Source organism: Silene latifolia, chromosome 3 (genome assembly GCF_048544455.1).
Source record: "Silene latifolia isolate original U9 population chromosome 3, ASM4854445v1, whole genome shotgun sequence".
NCBI lineage: Eukaryota > Viridiplantae > Streptophyta > Magnoliopsida > Caryophyllales > Caryophyllaceae > Silene > Silene latifolia.
Window position 1 is genome coordinate 69,834,061 of NC_133528.1, and position 27,599 is coordinate 69,861,659.

At 40.2% G+C, this 27,599-nt stretch overlaps 2 protein-coding genes across 2 annotated transcripts; one reads left to right on the forward strand and one right to left on the reverse strand.

Moving 5' to 3' along the window:
• Nucleotides 1–2,256: 2,256 nt before the first annotated feature.
• Nucleotides 2,257–5,252, reverse strand: LOC141649190 (uncharacterized). Its single transcript, XM_074457885.1, has 2 exons — nucleotides 5,085–5,252; nucleotides 2,257–3,039 (listed from the first exon to the last, which is right to left on the reverse strand). The coding sequence occupies exons 1-2, from the start codon at nucleotides 5,250–5,252 to the stop codon at nucleotides 2,257–2,259; spliced, it is 951 nt and encodes a 316-aa protein (XP_074313986.1).
• A 3,666-nt stretch (nucleotides 5,253–8,918) lies between these two features.
• Nucleotides 8,919–10,630, forward strand: LOC141649191 (uncharacterized). Its single transcript, XM_074457886.1, has 4 exons — nucleotides 8,919–8,930; nucleotides 9,023–9,130; nucleotides 9,350–9,435; nucleotides 9,526–10,630. Exons 1-4 carry the CDS (start codon nucleotides 8,919–8,921, stop codon nucleotides 10,628–10,630), a joined length of 1,311 nt encoding a protein of 436 aa, XP_074313987.1.
• The last annotated feature ends 16,969 nt before the right edge of the window (nucleotides 10,631–27,599 follow it).

The following is a 27,599-nucleotide window of genomic DNA, read 5'->3' on the forward strand; positions in this document are numbered from 1 at the left end:
TCCGTATCTACCGAGATAGATCACGACGGACGTTATCACTGAGTCAGGAGTCTTATTTGGATATGATTCTTAAAAGGTTCAGCATGACCAACTCCAAGAAGGGGAACCTTCCAATGACGTCTGGGATGCAGTTGAGCAAGTCTCAGTCACCCACGACGCCTGAAGGGATTGAGCGCATGAGTCGTGTTCCTTATGCATTAGCCATAGGATCGATCATGTATGCCATGATATGCACACGTCCAGACGTGGCATATGCATTGAGTATGACGAGTCGGTACCAAAAGAATCCAGGTGAAACACACTGGATAGCTGTTAAAAACATCCTTAAGTACCTACGGAGGACTAAGGATAGGGTATTGACTTATGGAGGAGATACTAAGCTATGCGCAATCGGTTACGCAGATGCTAGCGTCCAAACGGATCGAGATGATTCAAAATCTCAGTCCGGGTTCGTCTTCACTCTTAATGGTGCTGCGGTCAGCTGGAAGAGTTCCAAACAGGATGTTGTAGCAGATTCTACTACTGAATCCGAGTACTATGCCGCTTCGGAAGCAGCAAAGGAAGCTATATGGATGCGTCAATTCTTACAAGGACTTGCGATAGTTCCTAGTTCGAATGACCCGATCACCATCTATTGTGATAATAAAGGTGCCATCTTCCAGGCTAAGGAGCCAAAGTCTAGCAACAAGTCTAGACATGTACATCGGAAAGCTCACCTGATCCGTGATTACGTGGAGCAAGAAGAGATAGTGATTGACAAGATAGCTTCGGATGACAACATCGCGGATCCTCTCACTAAACCGTTGAATTATGATAAGCATGAAGGGCACGTTATTTCCATGGGAATTAAACGTGTTCCTGGGTTGTAGTAGTTGATTATGGATTCGATACATTATCTTTTTCATATACTATTTATAACTTCATCGTTTTATTACATATTTTGTTTTTCATGTGGATTGTACTGACAACATTGAACGCCACAAAGTGAACTGAATTACATTATATTTGTTTTGGTTCGTAATCGCCTACATGAGCTGATAACTCTGGCTATTATATTGTGCAGTCGATTGATGGTGGGTTCAACGAGCCATAAGTCAAACAGTTGGCTGATCGATCACAGATGCGAGTTATAACGATACCTCGTAGGACAATAAATTGTGACAACGTAATGGAGTCCTAAATGTTTAAAAACATTCGGTGCCAGGTCGTGGATTGGACGTCCATTGTGTTCCTAGAGTCGATTCTTTTGACTATCGACTGTCTCTTGAGATTAAGGCAGTTTTTGGGTGACTTTGGTTTCTTTCTCATGGTCTGCCGTAACAGGAGACTAAGCAGATTTTTTCTGGGTCATTTCATACTGTGCTTATATCTGCAGGATTCGAGTTGAAGAAAATATCCAACCTTTATCAAGTTTAGTTATTTCTCAGGGCCACTCGAGGAGTTGTAACTGAAATGCATGGCCATGCTCGAATGATGATTCGTTTATCAGTTAAGTTACTCTCTAGTCGGGGAAACCACTCTTGATATTGATCACTTGTAAAATACGACCTTTGTGAATACGGATTTTGCAAATTGTTTTACATTGAGTGGGAGAAATTTTAGGATATGAGAATCGGTTATCGCACATACACTTGTGAGGACAAGTGGGAGTTTGTTGGAGCTTGTGTCCTCCACAATTAGTGTGATAACATTTATAAATCTCTTATAGGTTCACAAGGGTATACTTCGTATTTTATCAGTTGATTAACGATTACTTAATAATGGTTGGCTTGCTAAAAAGTTTGACGTTACTATCATACTGATGGCGGTGATCAACTGGTCCCTAAAAGTCACACCTAAAGGGTGTGTTTGAGAGATGTGATTGTATGAAAATATAATCACATTGATGCCTGACTAAAAGGTTAGTCCAAGTATTTGACTAAATAGTTAGTCAATGTGATGATGAGACGATTATTTAATCTAATTAAATAATATTAGCTGAGACGAATTAACTGTCAATTCGTAAATTGAATATAATATGTTATATTTAATAAATGTATATAATGTTAGCTTAAACGAATTAAGATGTTATTCGTAATTAAATGTAACCAGTTATATTTAATTAGCAAATTATAAATATGCGATATTTATATTTTTTTTGGTAGAATGTAAGAAATTCTATTGATAAAATTGGGCTATTACAAACTAGTTTATCAACCAAACAACAACTTACGGGTACACAGACATACCCCTGCTCAACTTACACACTAAATTACTTCAAGACCACACTAATTGTTTCCTAACCTTAGACACTCTGCCCATCCAATTTTCCACATCAGATTGGACCCTCTTCCCAACAATCTTCGGATGCCAAACCAGCTGATTGAAGTGACAATTATTCCGAGCCCACCATATGTGGTATGTCAAAGCTTGTACTATTAAAGTTGTAACTTTCCTTCTTTGCGGGTTCGAGCTTGCCACCAACTCGAATGTCCCTCTCAGAACCTCCAATCCAGTCCATTCTTGAATCAGTAAAAGAACCTTCTTACTGTATGAACATGAGAAAAATAGATGATCATGATCTTCATCTGCATCTAGACAAAGAGAGCATAGGAGTTCACTACAGTTAAACAATCTGCTAAGCCTGTCTTTAGTCAACAGGCGATTTTGCACATAGAGCCAATCGATAAAGCGATGCTTAGGCGTCGCTCGGATTGCTGCATTTAAATCGTGCCAATCCACCTTAGGCTCCTCCTCTCCTAGCCAGTTATAACCGCTAGCTATGGAGTAAGAACCATCAGTTTCTAACCAATCATGATTAATATACCCAGAAATAAGTCTATCTTTAACCCTGCATATTCTTTTCCATGCCCAGCTGCTACCCTGAGATGGTTTATATACAGTCCAGTCCATGCCTTTTAAGTAAATGCTATGCACCCACTTAACCCACAAGTGGTCCTTCTTATTCATCAGCCACCATACATACTTGCCCACAGCAGCCACATTCCATCTTCTAAGGTCACACACCCCTAAACCCCCTTGCTCCTTTGGTAAGCATACCTGTTTCCAAGCCACCAGAGCATTAGAAGAGGAGTGAGGACTGGTATTGATAAATCGACTGCAAACTGTTATAAGTGGACTTATTAATACATGTCGATATATAGACAATTGGATAAATATACACATTATATATAATTTGAGAATAACCGAAAATAAGAGGATTTTATCCTTATTTTGGTTGTTACTTAAATCGAAAAATAGGAAAGAAATATCTACCCTAATACTCTTCCTCCTACACGGTTTTAAGAGGGGGTGGTAGATCATTTTTTCTTAACCTAATTTTGGACCTAAAAATTCTCTCTTCAAAATCACACAAAACCCTAAATTTAATTAGGGAAATTAGGGTTCCTCTTCAAGCAAAATGGGATCGATTCTAGCAAGAACAAAAGGGCATTTCTCATATCATCTTGGGTGCAACGATTAGGCGAATATCAATTTTGATATTGTTCTTAGGCCATATTTGCAAGGACCAAAGGTTGATTCTTAATCCCTATTCTATTTTGTTTATGCAATTCATTTATGACTAGTTATCATAGATTATAATTTCGTTATAATCCTTAATTTTAAGGGAAGTATACCGATATTTCCCACAAAGACGCGGTCAAAACAATTATCATCATTGGCGACATTTTATTTCTACTATTGACTCTTATTAAAATGCTACAAATTTTTGGTTTTTTGAATTTTTCAAAAGCAATAAACGTGCCATGAATGCAAACTAAGCATATATACAACCTATATGAATGCAACTAACTATGTGATATGCAAGCAAATGCAAACTCCTAACAATACATAAGCACATATACCATAACAAAATCCACAAAACATCCTCCTCGACGTACAAGCCCATCCTTCTCTTGTAAACAATGAAAAGAAATGGAAGGGAATAAGGTTAGAACGATCATACCAAGCGGTCTTCATGTTCCCTTATAGTATGCCTCGAATGAGGTGTTGTGCCTATGTGAGAAGAGAACAAAAGCACACGTATATACAATTTTACACTACTAAAGTAAAAAACATGTCTTTGGCTTTTCAAATTTTCGATTTTTTATGGGTTTTTTCAAAATTTTTGAAATCTTTATGGGTTTTTGAATGTAAATTCCCATCCCCACACCTATTTTGGACATTATCCTCAATGTACATGTAGGAATACGAAATGAAAGGAAAGAATATGTTTTTGTATTTTTAAGTTTTGAAAAGTAAGAACATATATTTGGTGTTTTGAAATAAGGGAATTGAAATACGAATGCAAATGCAATTCATGGATATGCATGGGTGCATGCTCTAAGTAAATGCAACTATATGTCATATATTACAAATGATGCAACTAATCTAATCTAAAATGATGCATGCTCTCTATTGTTCGAAGAGCCAATTTGAATTGACCCGGGTTATTGCTTGTGCTTAAACTTCCCCAAACCGATCACAAAACCATTACTAGTGTAAAAATAGGGAAGTTTGGCCACAAGGCCATGCATGCAAAATGCTATGGTGATTGTCAATTTGGATTTTCTTTGGTGGGGGAAAAAGGATATTCACCTCCACGTTACCGAGGTGTGAGTCCTTTGATAAGGCTAGGACTTCAAAACTCCAACAAAGAGAGCCCAAATTGACTCTCAAACGGTATGAATTATACTAGCATGAAACAATATTATACAATGCAAGTTAGGATAACATAAAAGCAAGTGTAAAAGTCATACAAAGGAAAGGGGTGCTCACAATGTTACGTCCGTGGCAAGATGCTTTGGTAGCCACCATTAACTAACGGTCAAACCTCCTTTCCTCATGTCATTAGCTCTTCACCTTATCATCATTTGCGATTATGTTCCCTTCATTATCATCATCATCATCATCATCATCATCATCATCATCATCTTCCCCGCTTGCATTAGAGCTTAAACTGGAATTATCATCACCATCCTCATCTTGTTCATGGCTACCATTTTCAAATTCATCTTTACTTTGAGTGCTGTTGCTCTCTTCATCACCAATGTTAGCTTCACATTCATAATAATTCTGGCCCTCTAACCTTTGCAACCTACTACCTTTCCCTTGATCTTGGGTAGTACAAGGAAAAACTTCTTATCCACCCAAACAGCCAAGGGTCCATTAGGATCAAAGAGCCTTTGCCTTGCCAAGTTGAATATCGGTGGGTATTGAGCAAGATAGTTGCTTAGCCGATCCTTATACAACTCCCCATGGATATGCTTCATTAATTGTGTCAAATAATAGCCGTTACCCGCAATGATACTTGGATCAGTAGGTGTAAATTCTTAAAATGCAAAGGTTTAGGGAGGTATTACCATTGTTGAAGAGGATTCTTGTTGTAATTGTTGCGGCTCTTTGTCAATGACATCATTGGAAGAGACCAGTAGAAGGTAATTTTATCTTCTGACGGAGAAACGGCATAGCTTTCCATGCTGCAATATAATGGAGTTGGAACCTTTAATCAACCATTCACATCTTCCGGTTGCATCATCATGGATGAGCCATTTGAATTTATTAGCTAGTGTGGCTAGATTATGAAGATTACTCCCACGAACGGGATGATAGGCCTTGTCTTCATTGAACCTTGAATTGAAATGCTTAGCTAACCATGTTACCAACCCTCAATTCACAATATACGCCGTGTTCTCTTCCATCGTGTATGTCATTCCATCGATTCAACAATTGAAGAAACTTGTATTTGAGCTTGTAATTTCCATGGATGTGAAAGGATTCTAAAACCCTCTAATTAAACTTATTTAATTATAGATCTAGTTGCAAGCATAACATAAGATAAAATATGGAAGAATTAAGTTCCTTACATTGTAGGTGAGGCACGAAAAGGGCACAAGTGAGGACTCCTTCCTCCACTTGTTCTTGAGCTACAATGTATATGGATGATCCTCCAAAAACTTCAAGTATTCATAGTGGAATACCTCCTCTTGGTTGCACCAAGACTATCCCTTAATGCTAATTAAATTACTAACTAGGTAATATAATTAGTAACCTTATAATAAATCTAATAACAACAATCTTACTACTATAGTAATGTAAGAGGATTTATTAGATTTTTCTTAAACAATTTCTTTTGTTCTAAAACTATTTTAGAGACAGAATTGAGAATAATGTAAATTTAGAGAGTTGTGTTAAGTGAGAAAAATAAAAACAAAAATCCCTCTAAAAGCGGAGAGGGCCGGATGGGAGAGCCTCACAAGGCCAATGCATGACCTTTACTTTTTCTTTTTCTCTTACCAAAATGTATAAGGTGTAGTCTATGGAAGCTTAGGTCATCATCATGTCTTTTAAACAATTTAAAAATATCTTACAATAACCATAAACCATCCATTATTTCGGTCCATATCACAATGTATACATCAATTTTATTTTTGTCAATTGTCATCTTGTAATGTTGTGTGGCATGTGACAATTCACATGTTATTAGGCTCACTAATTTACTTTTAACAAATTAAATGTTATTCACAAAATGGACAAATCAATTTTTAACTAATTAAAAGGTAATTCACAATTACATATTATAAAATGGATCATGTTAACATAATCTACAACACTTTGTAGTTAAGATTAACCATTCTCTCTTAATTGTTTCATAAACAAATTTTAGTAATATAACATTTTAATTACTAAATCGAATCTTATTTAATCGAATTACAATAAGATATATATTATCACTCATAGACGTAAATTGTTCAATTATAAGGAATCAATTAATCTGTATCGATATACAATTAATTAAATTATCTATTAAGGGAATTGTCCTTTAGGTGTGACCTTAAGGGATCAACTGATCACCAGGTCAAACGACAGTAATGTCAAACTCTTCAGCCAATCATTACCGATTAATGTTGATCAGTTGACATATATAAATGAATCATCCCTACACGTCTTCTTATCATGAGTTTTAATAATGTGATCGCACTATTGTTGAGGACACATACTCCAACAATCTCCCACTTGTCCGAGACAAGTGCGCGTCACCAATTCTCTTGTTCTATTACAATCTCCCACTCAATGCAAGGTGTCTTGCAGGTCGTTCTTGCATGTGATCACATCAAGAGTGGTTTCCTCGATATGGAGAGTAACTGCTTGACCGAAATTTTCTACCGTAGATACTTTCCAAGCGTGGCCACACATTTTTCAGTTCATTGCTCCTCGAGTGGCCCTGAGATTTTTAAATAACCCTGACAAGGGGGTGGACAATTCCTATCACACTATTCCCTTTGTTTAGCCACAACTCATCATGACCCAAAAGATGCCCATTTGACCTCATTTACGAAAGTCGTAGAGCATAACTTAAAGTCACTCAGAAACTGTGCCAACTTGGGCGAACAGTCTCTAGTCAAAGAATTGACTCAAAAGAATACCATAGTAGCTCTCGCCACGACCAGGCTATATAAATTACCAGAACTCTATAAGCGGTCACTGCCCGACAGGGTGTCCCTTACAGTCAGTCTATCTGATCGGCTAGTCATCTCTTATGACCCTATGGCACTTGAACTTGCCATCAATCGACTCACATTCTAGTCACTTAGAGACGTCACCTCATATAAGTAACTAGGGGCAATTACTATGTTAATCCAGTTCACTTTAATAGGGTTCAATATTGTCTCAACAACCTATTTGGATAAAACAAAGTAATAAATAAAAGAGTTTTTAACGATTGGAGTATATCAACTAATAATGCTCATCATCAGGGGGGAAGAATTTGGGTTCTCTGGAAGCCCCATATGGTGGATATACTTTTCCTGGAATATGATGCCTAATATATTCATATGCAGATTCTAGATAAGGTTACTAAGGTTCAATTTCATTATACTATTGTTTATGCTTTCATGGTGTGAGTGAGAGGGAACCCTTATGGAGCAACCTAAGGAGACTTGCTGGGGCTATACATGGGCCATGGGCAGTTGGTGGGGATTTTAACAGTGTTTTGTTTGATCATGAGAGGTTGGGTGGTAAGGTGAGTCATGCTGAGGCAGATCCTTTTCATGATTGATTGGATTCCTGCCATGTGATTGACAACCAAGCATTAGGAGCCTATTACACCTGGAATAATAAACAAACTCCAACATCCAGGAAGTATAGTAGGCTTGACAGGTTCTTAGTCAATGCAGAATGGATGAGTAATTTTCCTCAGTTGTTTGCCAAGTTCTTACCTGAAGGTTTATTTGATCACAATCCGTGTGTTGTTAGCAAAGATGACAGAGATAGGCAAAGGAATATGCCCTTCAAATATTTTAACATGTGGAGTTCTGCTCCATAATTTCAAACCACAGTCAATCAGATCTGGACACAGAATTTTGAAGGGACCAAATGTACAAAGTTATCAAAAAAATGAAGGCTTTGAAGCCTAAATTGAAAAAATTAACAGATGCCATTTCTCTGATGTTGAGAATACGGCTGATCTGGCCATGACTGAATTGCTTCAGCTCCAGAAACAATTAATAGACCAACCTACTGATCCCACTCTATTGATGTTAGAATATGAAGCAAATCAGAAAGCTAAAAGACTACAACAAGCAAAAGGTGAATATCTCTGGCAAAAAGCAAAGGCTGATTGGTTAACAGAGGGAGATATAAACAATGCCTACTTTCATGGAATAATTAAGGCTAGGAGGAACAAAAATACTATGCATGAGATCAGGGATCATAAAGATAAGCTGTATACTGATGAGAAAGGCATCCAAATAGCTTTCTTGGAGTATTATCAGTTACTACTTGGGTCTCACAGTCAGACAACACAAATTACCACAAGCATTGTCAAACAAGGGGCCCTATGTACTGATCAGCATAAGCATATTCTAATGGAACTAGTTACTTGACAGGAAATTAAGGATATTTTTTTCAGATACCCAATGACAAAGCTCCTCGCCCAGATGGCTTCGCAAGTAAGTTTTTTAAAGACACCTAGAATATAGTAGGAGGAGATATTACAGATGCTATTTCAGATTTTTTTCAATCAGGTTCAATGTTAAAACAGTTGAATGCTACTTTGATCACCCTGATCCCAAAGGTGAATAGACCTACCACTGTTTTGCAATACAGGCCTATAGCTTGCTGCAATGTCAACTACAAATGTATTTCAAAGGTGATTTGCAATAGATTAGCAGGTATCCTTCCAGACCTAATCTCACAAAATCAAGGGGGTTTCATTCAAGGAAGGAGTATCATGGAGAATATTCCGATCTGCCAAGACATCATAAGACTTTATAGTAGAGGAGTTGCCTCTCCCAGATGCTTGTTTAAAATTGATTTACATAAGGCATATGATACTGTGGAATGAGAGTTTGTCTACCAAATTCTTAAGGCCATGAACTTTCCTGATCAATTTATTGGCTGGATAATGCAATGTGTAACAACTGCCACTTATTCTTTGAGCTTGAATGGGGAAATGTTTGGTTTTTTTAAGGGCTAGAGGGGATTGAGACAGGGGGACCCTCTGTCTCCTCTCTTATTCACAATCTGTATGGAATATTTATCCAGATTGTTGGCTCATACTACAGAGACTATGGGATTCCAATACCACCCCCTATGCAAACCTTTGAAGCTCACTCATCTGATGTTTGTAGACGATTTGTTGCTTTTCAGTAAAGGGGATGTGAAGTCCATTATGATTCTGCTCAGGTCTTTCTCTACCTTCTCATATGCAACAGGCCTGAAGTTAAGTAAGGGTAAGTCCAATGCCTACTTTAATGGGGTTAAAACTGATGTGAAAAATGACATTTTGCAGATATCTGGATTTATTGAAGGGAATTTGCCTTTTAAATACTTAGGGGTTCCAATCAAGACATCCAGACTAAATGCACATGATTGTAGGCATTTGATTGAGAAAATGGTGAGCAAAATAAGGGGTCTTGGTTCAAGGAAGTTATCATATGCAAGTAGACTAGTTTTAGTCAAAGCTGTGCTTAAAACATACCACAATTATTGGGCAACAATGTTTATCCTTCCAAATGGAGTTATTTCTCGAATTGAAGCCATTTGTAGGATTTTTTTGTGGGATGGGGGAGCTGACTACATGAGATCTCCCCTGGTTGCTTGGGAGAAAATCTGTAAGCTAAAAGCAGAAGGTGGTCTAGGCCTCAAAGATGACATCACTTGGAACAAGGCAGCTGTGGGTAAGCTTGTGTGGTGGTTATATACTAAATCTGACCATTTATGGGTCAAATGGGTGAATCACACTTATCTCAGGGGCAGTAATTGGCAAGATTATAGCCCTCCAAGTGAGACAATCTGGTATTGGAGAAAGTTGTGTCAAGTTAAAAACCTTATGGATAGTCCTTACCAGCAGGGTATTTGGTTAAATAAAAAAGGGAAAGAGTATACAATTGCGAAAGGTTATGAGTACCTTAGATGCAAAGGCGACAAAGTTAACTGGGCAAAACTAGTTTGGAATAATATGACAGTTCTAAAGCACAGCCTAGTGGCCTGGCAATATCAGCATACAACAATGAATACTAACGAAAGACTGCACAAAATAGGGATAGCAACAGATGTTACCTGCTATATTTGCGGAGACGGGATTGAGAATACGAATCACCTTTTCTTTGAATGTGAATATAGTGACAGAGTTGTTGCATGCATATAGAGATGGATTGGGGTTAACTTACCTCGCAGCAGCATCCTTGATTGGAGATTGAAGATGAAAGGGGGCAAAAAACACCAGGCGATGATTAATGCAATCATCAATGCGATGATCTATTATATTTAGCGATAGAGAAATCAATGCAAACATGAGGCTCAAGTACTCAGACCAACTAAGCTTGCGGGTGACATCCTTAAGGACATGAAAACATGGTTCTTTAGCTTGACTCAAAGGAAGATCGGCATCGACAGGGATGAGATCAAGCAACTTTTTGGGGAAGACAGGAATCCTAATTTCTAGGGTTTATGTGAGAAGCAGAAGATGATTTTTTTTTTATGTTGAGATTCAGATAGGAGTATGGTTTCATTGTAGGATCGGTCTTGGACCGGTGTGGGTTATCTTTGTTTTGGTTTTGCGTATTGATGAAGTCCATTAATAAAATGGACTGACCCAATGCATGTATGGTTACTCTTTTTTCTCTTTGAATGAAATTACTTACATTTCATTAAAAAAATAAAATAAAATAAAAGAGTTTAAAATAAAACTCGAACGATAAATGCGATTATCATATATGAACAATCAATACAATATTATTACTTCATATCTCATAATCTAATACAAATTAGGCATACGCTTAAGACCCATGGAAACTACATGTAGGTCATGCGTAGCCTACGATAGAGTCTTGGTTAGAGGATCAACAATATTATCATCTGTCCCAACCTTACAAATCGCTATTTCCTTCCTTTCAATGTAATCCCTAATCATATGAAATTTTCTGGGTAAATGTCTAGACTTGTTGCTAGACTTGGGTTCTTTAGCTTGAAAGATGGCCGCTCTATTATCACAATAAAGTGTGATAGGATCTTTGGCGGAAGGGACTACCCTTAGTTTAGATACCTCATTTCTGCACCTTCTGCAAGCCATCCGGTGATGATTGGGCCGCATGTTTGGTACGCGGAACGATTTATGACAGTTCATAAGTTTATCATCAAGTGATAGCTCAAATACTTGTGTCTACCCCTTGGTTGTCATCTATGCGCTAATACGGTTGTTTTGACAGTAATTAGAGTCCATTTGGAGTCCGGGTCAAAAAACACTTCATTTTCTAATAAACCGTTTAAAATGCCAAGTCAGAATGTCCTAGAATATTCCGGATATTTATTCCATAATTTAATTTTATATCTTTTGGCAAAATATATCCCGAAAATCTTATTTTAGGGAATAAGGAAGTTGAGATCAACCGCAATTCCATAAAAGAAACGCAGAATTCTTTCTTCCGCAGGAGGAAACCCCTGGGGAAAGGACGCAGCAGCTGCTGCGCCTCTTCCACGAGTCGCAGCAGCTGCTGCGCCTCTTCCCCAGCTTTTTTCTGCGTGTTTTCAGATTTTTTCCGTGATTTTCTTCCAAAGTTCGAGTCATTCCATAACTCTCCATATTTTTTAGTATAAATAGGGACCTTCGTTCCACATATTTTTCATGCGAGTGTCCGCCCTTCTCTTCTCCCCTTGCATTCTAAGACCGTGCTCTAAGCTTTTGACGTCTACGTGCTTGATCAATCGACCACATAAGCTCAGATCATTCTGAGTACTAGTCACGTTGCATGACCGACCAATTCGACCAAATACACATCAATTAATCAATCAATTTAATCTAAATCCTCTTACGAGGGCACTTTCATCATACATTCGAGTCGAGCAATCACTAAAACGTTAACTTAGTTAATCTCGTTTCGTCAAACATGTAAGTCTGAGGGTGTAAATCCCATCTTTTAGTATTGTATTTTATTTTTGTACCAATTAACGTAAGATTTACATCAAAAGTATGTTTAAAATCGACTTATAAAACCCTTTTATCAAAGCGTTTTTACAGATTAACAGTAGGTAGACGTCGAGAAGAAACGCAGCAATTGCTGCGCCTCTTCCAGAGGCTGCCGCATTTCCTGCCTTTCTTCTTCTTCCTCGCTTCTCTGTAAATTCGTTCTTTTTTCCTTTGTTTTCTTGTTGTCTTCTCTTTTCTTCATACGTAATAACTTTAATACATATTCCAAATAATAATATCACGCTTTAATTCCGACTTAAATCCCTTATAATCGATATTTGCGGGTTTTCGTCATTAAATCAAACCCGGATTTTTAGAGACTCGATTCGTTCATATCAAGTTTCTGGAGTTCGCCTTTGTACATATTTTTACCGTTTATTTCCAGTTTGTTTAATTCGTTTCCGTTTTCGTAAATAACCTAATTAATTTGTAATTAGTTCTAACTCGTTTTAATTAGTTATAAGTTTATAACTCGTCTATAACTAGTTTTAATCCATTTTAAGTCGTTTTTATCGCTTTTATGACAACTTCACATGTTAATAATATGCTAAATCACTTTCATCCGAGTCAAATATCAATAATCAACCATTAAATACACCAACGAACATTAACAACACGCAGTTCTGACTTCACAGCCAGAACTGACCTCAGGAACAGACGCAGTGACCACTGCGCCTCTTCCAAGGGACGCAGCATTGCTGCGCCTGTTCCGGGTTGAATTCTGTCTCTGAACTTCCGTTCTTGCTTTGACCTTAATCCTTAATTACGTATTAATCGACTATTAGCCGTAGTATCAACTCCTAATCTGCCTATTTTTTATTTTTCTTTCTTTTTCTCAAATTGTCCGTCTTAAACATATTTTTGACGTAAATTAATTAAATCATTGTAATTTATTGTAATTTTCATTATCGTTATTTATTGTATTTTATTTATTGTATGATTTATTTACTTGTTTTCACATGTAATCAATTCTAAACTCTAATTCGACATTAATGAGTGCTAAATTACATGTTCACCGACATAGTTTAATTCACATGCTAGGATCAAAATGTTGTTTGTTGCATTGCATGCATATAATCGACATCATATCAAATATGAACGATTTCTCTAATCATTGGTAGAGGCCGCTATCGAGGCGGGCGGGATTAGGTGTTCAATAAAAGGACTTCCTAATACGTACCCTCACCCCTTACTCCAGATCTCTGTGAACATCCGTGTTCATTGGCATCCACGAGAGTCATTCTAGACATAGAATGCTAAGGGTAATGAGTTCTTAGTGTTCATGTCACTAGTTTGTGTCTTGACATGACACGAGGTATTCGAACGGTTCCAATTTCCCATAAAAATTGGTGGTGACTCCACAAATGCAAACTCTTGTTTCCCAAGCGCCCCCGTGGGCCCCCCGTGTCCATAGTTTGGCGACTCCGCTGGGGAGTAATACACTTACGTGTTGCCAAGGGTGAAACTTGAACAAGGTTAGGCAATAGTTTATACGAGACCGTTGTCGGTTTTCATTACTCGACCTTCTTAGGTCGTTTTATTCGGCCTTCCTAGGCCCAACCCAACCTATTCGACCAATCGTCCCGTCTGGACGGTCCAAATTCTTATTTGGGCCTAAGGATAGATAGCGATTGACGTCAACCATACCGCGCTACTTACTCATGTTTGTATCAAGAGCTTTCACTACTTAAGGAAATGGACTAGGAACCGACCTTACTCATGTTTGGCACGGACCTCTCCACAGACCAGGGTTTGATTGCTTGGTATGGCAACCCACCTTTTAAGCCAAAACCCTACTAAATGCACTCAGCATGCCGTTATAATGCCTTTATGAATACTTGTATCATATGTGATCACCATTTTGTAAATAAAACCATGACGAAATTTCTGTAAAATCAATTTTTTTTTTTTAAAAATGTAAACATTTTCAAAAATGGCCTAAATAGCGCAAACTGAGTCGAAACTCTGTCCAAATCTCCAGTCAAAATTCGGGCCTGAAAACCCATTTCAAAACCTCACTTCGAGTCAGCACTCCTATAACTACACTACAGTTGCCTAGGACAAACATTTCAAGACTTTGTCATTTTCAAATCTCACTTAACACAGTGGCACACTCCCACTTCACAAGTTGAGTCTTTTCTTTGAGTAAGTGTGCTAGAATGGTCGATCGTGTTTTGATTCATCGTCAATGTAATACTCCGTATTTATAAGTCTTGGGGTACTCTATCGAGTAGCCCTTACTCTGTCGAGTAAGGGTAAGTTGCGAAATAAAATAGTTTCTGACCTGTTGGGTACTCGATCGAGTAGCTGGGGTACTCGATCGAGTAAGGGGGTACTCGATCGAGTACCTTGGGTACTCGATCGAGTGTCCGGTTTTACGGGGAGTTTTCTCGGGTTTTGTTAATTATGCGATTAAGGTATTTAAACATAATCGTCATTGTTTTAAATCACTTTTACAAAACCTAAAACCCTGTTTAAGAGAGAAAGCAGCCAGTTCATCTTCCTAATCGCATTCTTAGCAATTCCCGGAGTTCAGACGGTCAGTTCTTGTCGTAATTCGTATCGTTGAGTTCCTTGCGTCGAGGGTAAGCTTTTAATATAATTTTTATAATGTTTTGTTAAGTTTGGTTAAACCCTAATTTATAGATTGGGGGTTTTGGTGTGTAGTATGTGATGTGTAGTCTATATGTGTTATATGATAGGAGGAGGGTTCGTAGAAGAGGCTTTTTGACTCAGCTGTTGATATCGTCTGACTGTTGTGTTTTCCAGGTAGGATTTCCTACTCAGTATTAGTCCCATAATGGGATATTGGTGATGTGTTGTATTTGGTTGTTTGATATGATGATTGTCTTTGTGTTTGTGGTTGTGATTCTTTGTTGGTGGTTCTCGAGATGCGTTCTCGGCTGAGTGGGGTCACTTGCGGGAGTGACTTCACGCCCTAGTTTCGCCCTTCGTGGAACCCGCCACGGAAGGGGATGTGCACATTAATGGGACAGGGTTATCGCTCGGTATGATGAGCGGGGCTTAGGTGGGAACGGCTGCGGTCCCCCACTGGCAGGGCTGGTCCAGTGGACATTCAGGATTGAGATGTTGGGAATTGGTGTGTGTGTGTGTGTGTGTGTGTGTGTGTGTGTGTGTGACAGTTCAGCTGTCTGTTATCTTATTATTGTTATCTATGTTGATTGTGTGATTAGTACTGACCCCGGTGTTGTTTTGTAAACTGCGGTGATCCATTCGGGGATGGTGAGCAGATATTGAGCAGGTATTGAGCCGAGAAAATCTTGGGATAGCTGGGATGCCACGACATGATGATAGGAGTCTTCCGCTGTAGCCTTTAGTTTATTTACTTTTCAGTTAGACAGTCAGTTTGAGAATAATGTATCGCACTTTTAGTTGGTTTCATGGATTGTAACTATTCGTTAAACTATTTATAATAAACGTTGTTTCTTTATTGTTGTTTGATTATCATTGCCTCGGGTAACCGAGATGGTAATGTCTTCATACCTGAGTGGTCCTGGTAAGGCACTTGGAGTATGGGGGTGTTACAAATGGTATCAGAGAGACGATCCTGAAACCTGTAACCAATGAACTTAATGAACATAGGGAGTCCATTAAAATGAACCCGGGGTAAAAGTTGTGGGAGCTACTGCAAAGGCTTGGGAGACGTCCTAAAGTCGCGGGGGTCGCCCTACAACTTTGAACCGGTCACATGGGGGGAGTGTTTGTCGAGTCGTATGTGTGTTTGGTTCACTTGTTTACGAATGTGATGGAATGTGTTGGTTGTTGGATGTTGAAGTAGAAAGTTGAGCATGTGAAAGAAAATGGTGATATGAGGAAATTTGTTGATGAAATGATAACATGTTGGATGATTTACAACGTGGCAATTAATAGCATGATTGTTATGATATAATATGTGATTTATAAAGTTAGCATGTTAGCATATGACGTAATATGCGGGTAGCTCTTACGAATTAGTGTTACTCGATCGAGTGGGACTGACTCGATCGGGTGGGTTTTTGGCGATTTTGAGTCCAGAATCGAGTTTTGGGGCACTCGATCGAGTAACTAGGGGTACTCGATCGAGTAGGGGGTCACTCGATCGAGTAGCCTAGATACTCGATCGAGTAGGTAAGAGATCAGAAGGTCTGTTTGGATCTGGAGTTTGGGTACTCGATCGAGTACGTGGGGCACTCGATCGAGTAGCCCGTTACTCGATCGAGTGGGTTTGGGAACTCGATCGAGTAGGTTATGGGGGTCACGTCTTCGTGTTTTGAAGTTTAGTACGTATGTTCATATCTACCCCTTTTCTTATATATGTATAGTTTCAAGATGCCGCCCAAGAGAACTGCTTTGTACGCGAGAGCTGAGCATATGACCGTGGATGACATCGTAAAGATGTTAGAGCACCAGGATGCTCTTACTGAGACCCTGAAGAGAGTGAATGAGGACAAGGATAAGAGTAAGGAGAAGGAGGTTGATCATTCTAAAATCAGCCTCTATATTGCAAGGTTTAACCCGAAGGAATACAAGGGGGTTGGGGAACCTAACCTTCTTGATAGTTGGCTGAGAGAGATGGAGAACATCTTAGACTTGGTTCATTGTCCTGATGAGATGAGGGTGGAACAGGCTGCGTTCTATCTGAGGGAGGCAGCAGGCAAGTGGTGGGATTCAGTGAAGGTGAGTGCTAAGGAGATATACACCAACCAAGGCTTACCTGCTATACCTTGGGAGGAGTTTCGTAGGGCTGTGAGGAAGGAGTTCGTACCGGAGCATGTGAGGAGTAAGTTGAGGGAAGAGTTTGATAAGTTTAAGATGACCGCTGAGATGTCGGTAGCCGAGTACTACAGACAGTTCAATGAGAAGTCCGGTATCCGAGGATATGGGTTTGAGTGAGGAGAACCTGGCATTGAGGTTTGAAAGAGGGTTGACTACCACGATTATGGATAAGTTACCCGTGGGGATCCTTACTGATGTTAAGGAAGCTTATGAGAGGGCTGGGAGAGCGGAGAGGTTGGTGTAGATGGCTCAGGAGAGGTCAGGTGGTGAGAAGAGGAAGTCTGAGAGCGAGGGTGGTGGCCAATCGAATCACAAGAAAGGCAACCACAATCAGTCTAAAGGGTTTTCTTCGGGTCGGGATTCGATCTTTGGGGCTTCCTTTGGGCGTGGCCGGGGAGTGTGAGTAATAGTTAGGGAGTGACTCGCTTTGGTTGTGGTGGTGTAGGCCAAAGAGACATGAGTGCACGAGTGCACCGGGATCTTTCGAGAGACTCGCACAGAGCTTCGCGAGCAATGACCGGCTGGATCATGGTCAAACCGGGGAAGTCAGAGTTACCAGAGTGGAGGCAACCGCAACGGCGGTAATTATTATCAGAAAACATCGACGAACAACAACAACAATCAAGGGTCGGGTGCTAAGCCGACCGCATCAGCCAGTACTGTCCAGGGAGGTGGGCAGAAGACCAGTGGCAAGTTATTCATGATGGAGAAGAAAGCGGTGAGGAAGATGCGCACGTTATCACCGGTACATTCCTTGTTAATGGTATTCCTACCTTTGTTTTGTTTGATTCGGGGGCTTCTCAGTCGTTTGTGTCTTCGAGTCATGTTAAACAGTTGGGTTTGAGAGTATATGAATCTGTTAGTGAGCAATTTTTCATACCTTCGGGTGAGTCTGTATCGTGTGGGAGGTTGTTTAGAGATGTATCTTTGATAGTTGGGCAAGTTGATTTCCCTGTAGACTTGCTAGAGTTTCCTTTTAACGGTTTTGAGATGATAGTTGGGATGGATTGGTTAGGAAAGTATAAAGCTAAGATAGACTGTCATCAAAAGAAAGTGTCCTTAAGAGGTCCAAAGGGTGTTAGTGTGTCTTACCGTGGGTTTCTAGTCAAACCCAAAGTTAAGTTGATTGCAGCTGTCACCTTGAAGTCGTATCTGAGGAAGGGATGTCCTCTGATCTTGTGCCATGTGAGAGATGACCGGATAGAGAGCCCGGCAGTGGATGAGATACCAGTGGTGGGGGAGTTTGCAGATGTGTAGATACCCGTATCCGTCGATATTGGAATTTATAGAGAACCCGACAAACACCCGATGATGATAGGACACAGGTATTCTTTAGTTGTCATTGTCATTATTTGGAGCTCGTTTTACGATGTAGAATGGACGTCGTCGATGAAGTATTTTATTAATTTAAATGATATTTAAATTAATGTTTTTTTTAAGTGAGTTCATTTTATTAATTTAAATGATATTTAAATTAAAGTCTTTTTTAAGGTGATTTCAATTTAATTTATTTTATTTTGAATTTATTTTCCCAAGTTTATTTTATTGAAAATAAAATAAATATTTGATTTGAAAAATCATTTTATGAGTATATTTGGTTTGAAAAATCATTTATTTTAATGTGTTAATTGATTTGAAAAATCGATTAGAAAATCGAAAAGAACTCGTTTCAATCACGCGTTTTTGAGCTCGATTTTAGCTCGGTTTTTGAGCCCGTTTTCTTTACGAGTTGGCACGAATATCGAGTACACTAACCAACCTAAGCCTCTACCCATCCACCCCTGTTCGAACCCCCATAACCACGGCCCAAACCATGCCCCAAATCACCCCCAACCAGCCCGCAAAACACGAAACAGCCCCCCCTTTTTTGCAGCTCAAACCCGAGTCCAAAACCCGCTCCAAACACCACCAAAACCCGTGCCCATTAACCCTAACCCATACCCTAATGTCCTACCCATATTACCTTACCTTAATCACCAAGAAAACCCCTCTCAAACCCTCACAAAAACTGCTGGACAGCAGCTATGCGTGAGCAGGCCCGACTGCCTCTCCCTCTCTTTTACCCTACTTTAACTCCTTATAAATACCACCCCTTCACCATACATTGATTCCTCTATGTTCTCATGACATACAACCATCACCCACAAGCTTTAAACCTCAGAAACAAACCCTAATTGCCTCCCAAAAACCCTAAACAAAACCGACATACAAACTGAAACTGTTTGTGTGTCTTCCTCGAAATACAACTCGTTCCTCCATCAAACCTCCATCAAAACTCGAGTTTCTTGTTCCTAATTAACCACATAACATCCATCTACACATTAGACAAAGATTTACGAGCCAAATTGCCCTTGAGAGTACACAAAATCCCTCGAAAAACAGAGTGTTATACACTCTGTTTTCGCGGTTTATTCTTGTCTGTCCAGTTCTGTTTGTGCTCGTTTTTCGTGCCCAATAACCCAAAACGAGCAGGGGTTGCTTTAAGATCCCTGTTCTCCTCTCTTTCTAGTTTTCAAAACATCTTTTAAATCGAATTTTCGTCGTGAAACGAGGGAGATATCATCGTTTGAAAGTTGCTGTCCAGATTTGTCAAAAAACGCGTGTTGCTTTATTTCTTCGTCGACGACGGCCTCTCGAGATAAAATCTACCATCGATTACGACCCGAGACGGTGTCAACGATACATGTAGGTTGAGGGTGCATCAAATCCTCCCCTTTTCCCTTTTATTTCGTTGGTTTTATGTTTGTTTTTTTATTGTCTCGTTTTATTTCGTTTATCGTTTTGTTTATCGTTTAATTAACTATGAAACTAGTTTAGTCCGAGTATGAGTTAAAGTACCGCCATGAACACCCGCGTTGACTTGAGATGGGAAAATAAACCGCTACTTCAGTCGGTCGTACACCCCCGTCTCATTTACATATCCTCGTGTTCAAGGTAGGGCATAAATAAAACGAATTTCTAACTTCGCTCTTCGCTTTTGACCCCTTTGTTATTTCGGCCAATTCGACATACCCTAGGACCCGTTGTATTTTAGTTTAACCTCTGATTGTTAACATGTAACTCGTTTAGATGACATTAGATCAATTTAATAACCTAATTAGACACATTAGGGTACATCGACATAGCTTTAAAAATCGATTAACAATTCTATAACCTAATTGAATACATCTTTCTTATCACTTGATTTCTCGCTAGCATAGGAGTGCGTGATTAGCACCTCCCTATTAACACTCGACGAGTAAGCATTAATCTTATGATATCGTAACCTAATTGGACCCTTTAGGCCGTGTAGAATAACACACTCGCGCGTTTCTTCTCAATCGATCAACCTGTTTTATAACTTGTTTTCTAACTCGTTTTCTAATCCGTTTCGCAATCATTCGATCTAACCAATGAACCTAACTTAGGAACTAGGTTGGCCTTGTCTTGGCCGTGTGAGTGGCCGTTGGTTTGGGCCGTGAGTTGGCCGTGTCTCTCGCCTTTCTCTTTTCGTTTTTCTTTTCTTGTTTATCGTTCGTTCTTTGTTGTTTTGTAGCTTGTAATTTATAGTTTTGTTTATCGAGTTGTAATTTTCGAGTTAGTTTTCTTTTATCGAGTCAAAACCTCTTTTAAAAACCTTAGTCTTGTTTGGTTAGACGGTTGTTCCCCAATGCTTGTAGGAGCGTAGTAAACCGCATGTTGTTTAAAGCAATATGGCCCGGTTTATGCTAATGCATGCTTTGGTGCGTAGCCCTATGTCTAATTCGGTAAGATTAAGTGAAAGCACGCATCACGAGGAGTGACCCAAGGCCGTGGGTCATGTGAGCCGTGGGCCACCCCTCTTGTGCACGGTTTTCTAGGCCAAATGGCCGTGTGTGTTGTCGTGTATTGCGTTGTATGTAGCAATTGTATTTAGATCGAGTTGTATCTTTAGTTTGTTGTTGTGTCGGCATGAAATGCCTGGTTTGTAATAGGTAGATCCCAACGGCTCCCCCATTCCCCTTAAGCCTTGTTTGCTTTGTATGTTGTTAGATCAATCAACCCACATGCTAAATTACAACTTTGACAAAGTTAGTTTAGTTGCATCTAAAACGACATAGAAATTGTTGTCACATGATAGGGTTAAAACAACGTTTGCATATCATACATCGTAGTAGCTATGACCTTGTTTGAAATCCATACTTGACTTATTAGAGGCCGTTATTGACGGGCGGGGTTGGGTGTCCTTATGGGCTTCCCAACACGTACCCTCACCCCTTACTCAAGATCTATGGTTTGTGGATCCGTCTAAATACCATTGGATTACGAGAGTCATTCAAATCGAGTGATATAGGTTACAAGTCTTTATCTTTAATCACTCGTAGTCGATTGGCTTTATGCTTTTCGATGAAAGGTGTAAAGTTGACTTGAACGGTTCCAAGTTCCCAAAAAACTTGGTGGCGACTCTAATTTGTCTTAATTCGATTCGAAGGAACCTCGAGTCGATTATGCCTGGTGTGGATCCCGCGGACGCAGTTCCCGAGGGCCTTGTCCTGATTTGGCGACTCACCGGGGAAAAGAGGACTAGTTACACTTTGTTTCTAGGGTCTTTTCCTCCGAGGTGAAACTTGAAAAGAAAGTGTTGGAAAGTAAAACATTACTCATAGTGCTACGATTCATGCATAAAACCTTAAGGACTTGCCCGGGCCGTCTCAGCGTTTCTTCGTGATGCGTGGGGGGCGACGTCCCACTATGCTAGGAAGCTGCACATTGCTCGCTTCCACTTCACCTCGCGTGGTTCTTGATGGTGGGGACGATCTTCTAGGTACTCTACCTTAAGACACCTTGCTCTATAAGACCGCAAAAGGATGGAGGGCATAGACCTTCTTGTAGAAGACTTGCCGAGACTTAGAGATGTCTAGGAGCATACATCCTTACAACATAAGAATGACAATGTGCAATTTGTTTTCCCGAGTCTTTTTCGAAATTTCCCATGTCCTTTTCAAAACCGAACTTTTGAACAACTTACTTTCAAAATAGCATGGTTTTAAAAACGCGGAATGCTGCCCAAATAGGACTAGAATTTTCGGCCCAAAATGAGCTTTTATAGCCGGCATGCTGCCCATTTCAAATCTCATTTTCGAATCAATCTTTCGTTTTTTTCAAAACCAATCCAAAATGCCTCTCGAACCTCAACCAAGCATGAAATGCGTCGAGTCGTGTCCGGGTCATGGCCGTGTTAGGCCAGGTGTGTTTCGTTCTAAGAGTCTAGAACACGACCTTGTTGGGTCACCCAAGCTCACCTCTTGGGCTTTGAGTCATGTTGGTCGACCTTTTGGTCTAGGATAATCCACAAAAAACGTCCAAGCTAGGCCCTTTAGGACGTTTCACTCGAACCTAAGGACTATGTTGGTCCAATCACGGGTTTAGTCACACCGAGTCCAGTTTAGAATCGAGCTGTGACAGTTTGAGTCATGTCGTTTTGTCGAGTCTAAAATAAACCAAGGTCTAGATCCAACCGTGAGTCGAACCTTTGTTTAGTCAATCTCAAGTCGAGTCTTTGTTTGAGTCAAGTAGGGGTCGTGTCCTTAAGTGTGCAGGGGCTCTTACTTTAAATATTGACTCAGTACGGGGTTTTCTTGTAGAAAGGCGCCAAAAACCCGACGTCAAGCAATGGAAGATGCTGTTAACAAGCTTACTGAGGCCGTGAACCTCATGATGACCCGAATGGATGCAATCGAATCTAAGCTGGGTGAAGATTCCCCTCCACCACCGATCGATCCGGAAAAACGGTTCAAGTTCATCGAAGACCGTTTGAAACTCTCCTAGGGGAAGAACATTCACTATGAGAATGCTAGGGCCTATGCCCCGATTCAGATAAGTTGCCCACGAACATGGTACTCACTTTGACATCCCAAAGTTCAAGGGCACCGAAGATCCATCCACCATGTTAAGGCCTATAAAGGGTACTTAGCATGAAGGGAGTACGGGGACATGCTCTCTCGAAATTTTTGCCCAATCTCGGATGAACACCCGAAGGCGTGGTTCTATAATCTTGACCTTAAGAACTTCCCCACTTTCGAAGATATTACGGTGGAGTTCTGCAAGCACTATGCTGACAATGTCGAGATTCAAACCAACATAAGAACATTGGAGGTGATGACACAGAAAGAAAAAGAAGGCTTTACTGAATTCCTTGTAAGATGGCGCGCTGAAAGCGTGAAATTAGCCAAGAAGCCTGATGAAGTTGAAATGGTAGATAAGTTCATAAAGAATCTACGACCTATTTACCGCAATGCTCTGAAATACCAGAATTTTGGTTCTTTTAAAGAATTGATAAGAATCGGGATAAAGGTAGAAGATGATGTCGTAAGGGCAGAGGCTGAAAGGCCGAAAGGGTACCAAGGGGCCTCATCGTCTAAGGGCAAGGCCCCAGCAACGACCCATATTGATGAAGCCATCAATCTCTTAGAAGGGCAATCGAAGAAGTCGCAGCGCCAAACACCTAGGGTATTCACCGATATCGGATGCACTTATACATACGCTCTCCAAAGGCTCATAGCCCAAGGAAAGCTGAAGCCTATTGGTCCAACTCCGGACCCTCCCGCTGATCAACAAGGTAAATGGTATAAACCAAATGCCTATTGTGCCTTTCATCAAGGGAAAGGCCATGATACTGAAAGGTGCTATCGACTGAAGCACGAAATTCAAGACATGATCGAGAATGGAACACTCCCGATCCCAGCTGTTAAACCCAATAACATCACCAATCCATTTGGCGATCACACTAACTTTGTTTCTGTCGAAGACAATGTCGATTATTCCCATCTTATCCGCCCATGTCACTTGAAAGGGGTGTTTATCGGGAACATATTTGCGGATTGCTTTGAATTCTTGCCAAACCCGAAGAATGAAATTCGAGTCGGGAGTCTTGCTCTAGAATGTACTCCTCTCATTAACGAAGTTAATAAAAGACAATTCGATTCACTAACCTTCATCATTGGCGTAGATCCTCAGAGGACTACCTTGGGATGGAGGAAGACCATCAAAGGGATCAAGGACTAGAACCGAGCATCTTATCTGACAGCTGAACAAGGGAAAGCTCAAGACCAGATTTGAAAAATTATGAGTCGGGATCTATTTTCTTATTTTAGTCGAGTCGAGTCTAGGACTTTATTTTCCTGAAGTTGCGTCGTTTGTTCCGCGATGACCTAGGGTGTGTCCTAGGAATCGTTCCTTCGGGTCTGTTAAGCATTTGTCTTTCCAATAAAAGTTGCAGTTCGTTTCCAAATATGTCTTGTTTCCAATCCTCAATCATTCCGAAACATGATAAAATGCACAACACACTCAAAGGCATCCCTGGGGTAGAAATATGTCCCGTTTCAAAATATAAGGTACACTAGGATCCTGTGTTTGATTCCTTTACCTATTCCATGTCTGGCGGTAGAAAACCTCCATCAGAACCAGTGCTTATGACAAGCTTTTAGATGATTCTATGACGAACCCGGACTAGCTCCTTGTTTCCCCTATCGATGATGGAAGGCAAGCCTTTTTCCAACAAAATCATCCCATCTCGAAGAGAGAAGATATCAACCCGTTCTAACAAGGAATTGTTAGTTCTTACCCAAATTAGTTGGCGAAGCCCAGTTTTCAAGGTGTATCCATTTATGACTAAGAGAATGAATAGAAGATCATTTTCAAAGAGAGAAAAAGATGAAAAAGAATGAAAAGATGAAAAAAAGGATGAAAGAAAAGAAAAATGAAAAAAGAAAAGTGATGAAAGAAAAAGGAAAAAAAGAAAAAAAAAGCAAAAAAAAAAAAGATGTTGAAGTTATTGCAGAATGCTTTTGGTTGAATGTCGAAGTTACAGAGGCCAGAAGTCAAGTCAAGTACCCATAGTTGAAGTTCAATGGGCGAAGCCCAAAAGATTAAGTAGTAACCTCTTTACCCTCTAAGTCCTTCCTGAGACAGTTACCAGGGGATAGTCAGGAATTTTGAGAGTCATTCCGCTTGTCTTTGTTTTTTTGACCTTTAGGGTCCGGATATGGAGATTTGAACCCACATTGTTTTCCAACCCAATTTGTACTCAGGTTTCATCAAGCCTGAGACACCATTTCCAACCACATCAACAGCCATAGCCCTTGGCCTTAGCACCACAAAACAAACCTTCAGAATGATGGTTAACCATTCCAACTTTTTATTACCAAGCTCCACATCCCAAAAGATCCAAGCCTTTTGTACCAACCCTAGACACGGGATACAACGGTACCTTACAGGCTAGAATGGGATACGACATGATACCTTAGGTGAAACCTTTGAGTGTGTACACACAATCAAAATGCCATGTTTATGCACCATGATCGAACTACGTCGGATTTGATTTCGCTCCACGCGAATACGTAGGCAGTCCTTCAGAATAAAGGATTCAATCCACCCATCATCCAAGTTGTCATCTTGTCGGTTTCTTACGGGTCCTAACCAAGTCCAAATGAAGCCACCTTTGTGTGAGTCGGTCTTAGCACTCGATGTAGGCTAGGATAAGGATATAGGTTCAGATGAGTAATGTCAAGTCTCGGAATGAGCTTTATCGAACGGTGTAGGCAAAGATGCTGAGTCACATAGATGTGGGTTTGTGTTGGGAACAGAAAATATGAAAAACCCGCTGAAAAGAAAAAAGGCGTGGAAGAAAAATAGTAAAAGCCCGCTGAAAAGAAAGAAGGCGGTGGCAAGAAATGATGAAAACTCGCTGAAAAGAAAGGAGGCGAGGAGAAGAGTGACAGAATGTTCCCAACAAAAGTCATGTGTAATGTCTAAGTGTTCTCGTAAAATCAACCTGTGTTTAGAGTCTGGGCGAAGCCAACGTTGTTGCTCTGTGAGTTTAATCCACCTTGTCAAATGCCAAGTGATCTTGATTCCCATGTGCCCTTGGGAGCACGCCCATGCCATACGATATCTCTGTCTCAAGTCCGGCGACCTTGTGATTCCCGTTTGTCATCTTCTAGCGTCAGAATGGCCAATTTACATTTCTACCCCCAACAAGTCAATAATTGAATTTAAACTCGTGCACACTTACGGTTTTATTTTCCTTTTTTGTTTTACGGTAGCGGGCTACGCCCACGTTCGTTTACGGGTCATACAGAGTGTCTGAGTCGTATTTCCTGCTCACCCATTAAGGTTCGATTTCAAAATTTCAAAATTTCAAAAACTTTTCAAAATTTCAAAAACCTTTTTGGGTCGACGACCCAACATCCAAATGATTCGTTTCAAATTCGAATTTCGGGTCGATGGCCCAAAATCGTAAGTGATGTCAGATTCAAAATTTGGGTCGATGGCCCAATTATTCAAAATTTTCAACTTGTTCAAATTTTGGGTCGATGACCCAGTCATTCAAATTTAATTTTAGGTCGACGACCCAGCATTCCAATACTTCAACTTCAAACCTCGGGTCGATGGCCCAACATTCCAAGTGATGTCAAATTCAAAATTCGGGTCGATGACCCAATTACTCAAAATTTTCAAATTCTATTTTCGGGTCGATGACCCAATCTTTCAAATGATCTAATTTTAGGATCGATGATCCAAATGTGCTTATGTGATGATTATTGCTAGTACGTTTTTGTGTTTCAAATGCAGCAGGATATGCTTCAACTGGGGGCTCTAAAGTCTTCGACTTTAGAGCCATCGCAAACTGGGGGCTCTGAAGCCGTTGGCTTCAGAGACCATTATCAAGATGAAATGGATGACATCCACTCGTAATTCAATTCAATACAAGAGTATGAAATGGAAGAATTCCGTAGTTGAAAGCAAATGATGAAAGCGGCGGCAACCTCCTTGGAAAGTCCCGTCCCATTCGGACAAGTGCCGTGCAGATGATAAGTTTTGGGCAAGTGTCGCAGATACGAATTTCGGACAAATGCCCGAGATGATAAACTTTGGGCAAGCGTCGGACTTGCCGAACTACGACGCGGGTTTGATTCCGTCGAGAAACGGATACGTAGGCGCCTAAGGATAAGGCTCAACCCACCATTTATGCAATTTATGGGTCGATGACCAACGATGATAATTCGACGCAAATGAAGCAAGAGTCGGTCCAGCGAAGTTTCGGGTATGATCTCTTCTTATGGTCAAGCGAGCTTATATACGCAAGTCTAATGGACTATAAACGACCGAAGAATCCTCGGTCGAGAGGGACTGGGGTATACTTTGACTTTCGCCTTGTCCAAGCCTCGGTCAAAGTGGGGGCTCTGTAGATACCCGTATCCGTCGATATTGGAATTTATAGAGAACCCGACAAACACCCGATGATGATAGGACACAGGTATTCTTTAGTTGTCATTGTCATTATTTGGAGCTCGTTTTACGATGTAGAATGGACGTCGTCGATGAAGTATTTTATTAATTTAAATGATATTTAAAT

Coding starts and splice junctions, on each gene's coding strand:
- LOC141649190 (XM_074457885.1), bottom strand. CDS start 5,252: ATGAAGCATATCCATGGGGAGTTGTATAAGGATCGGCTAAGCAACTAT. Junction 3,040..5,084: donor TACCCAAGATCAAGGGAAAG/GTAGTAGGTTGC, acceptor GCTTGGAAACAG/GTATGCTTACCAAAGGAGCA.
- LOC141649191 (XM_074457886.1), top strand. Junction 9,131..9,349: donor ACTACAAATGTATTTCAAAG/GTGATTTGCAAT, acceptor CAAATTCTTAAG/GCCATGAACTTTCCTGATCA. Junction 9,436..9,525: donor TTGAGCTTGAATGGGGAAAT/GTTTGGTTTTTT, acceptor ATATTTATCCAG/ATTGTTGGCTCATACTACAG.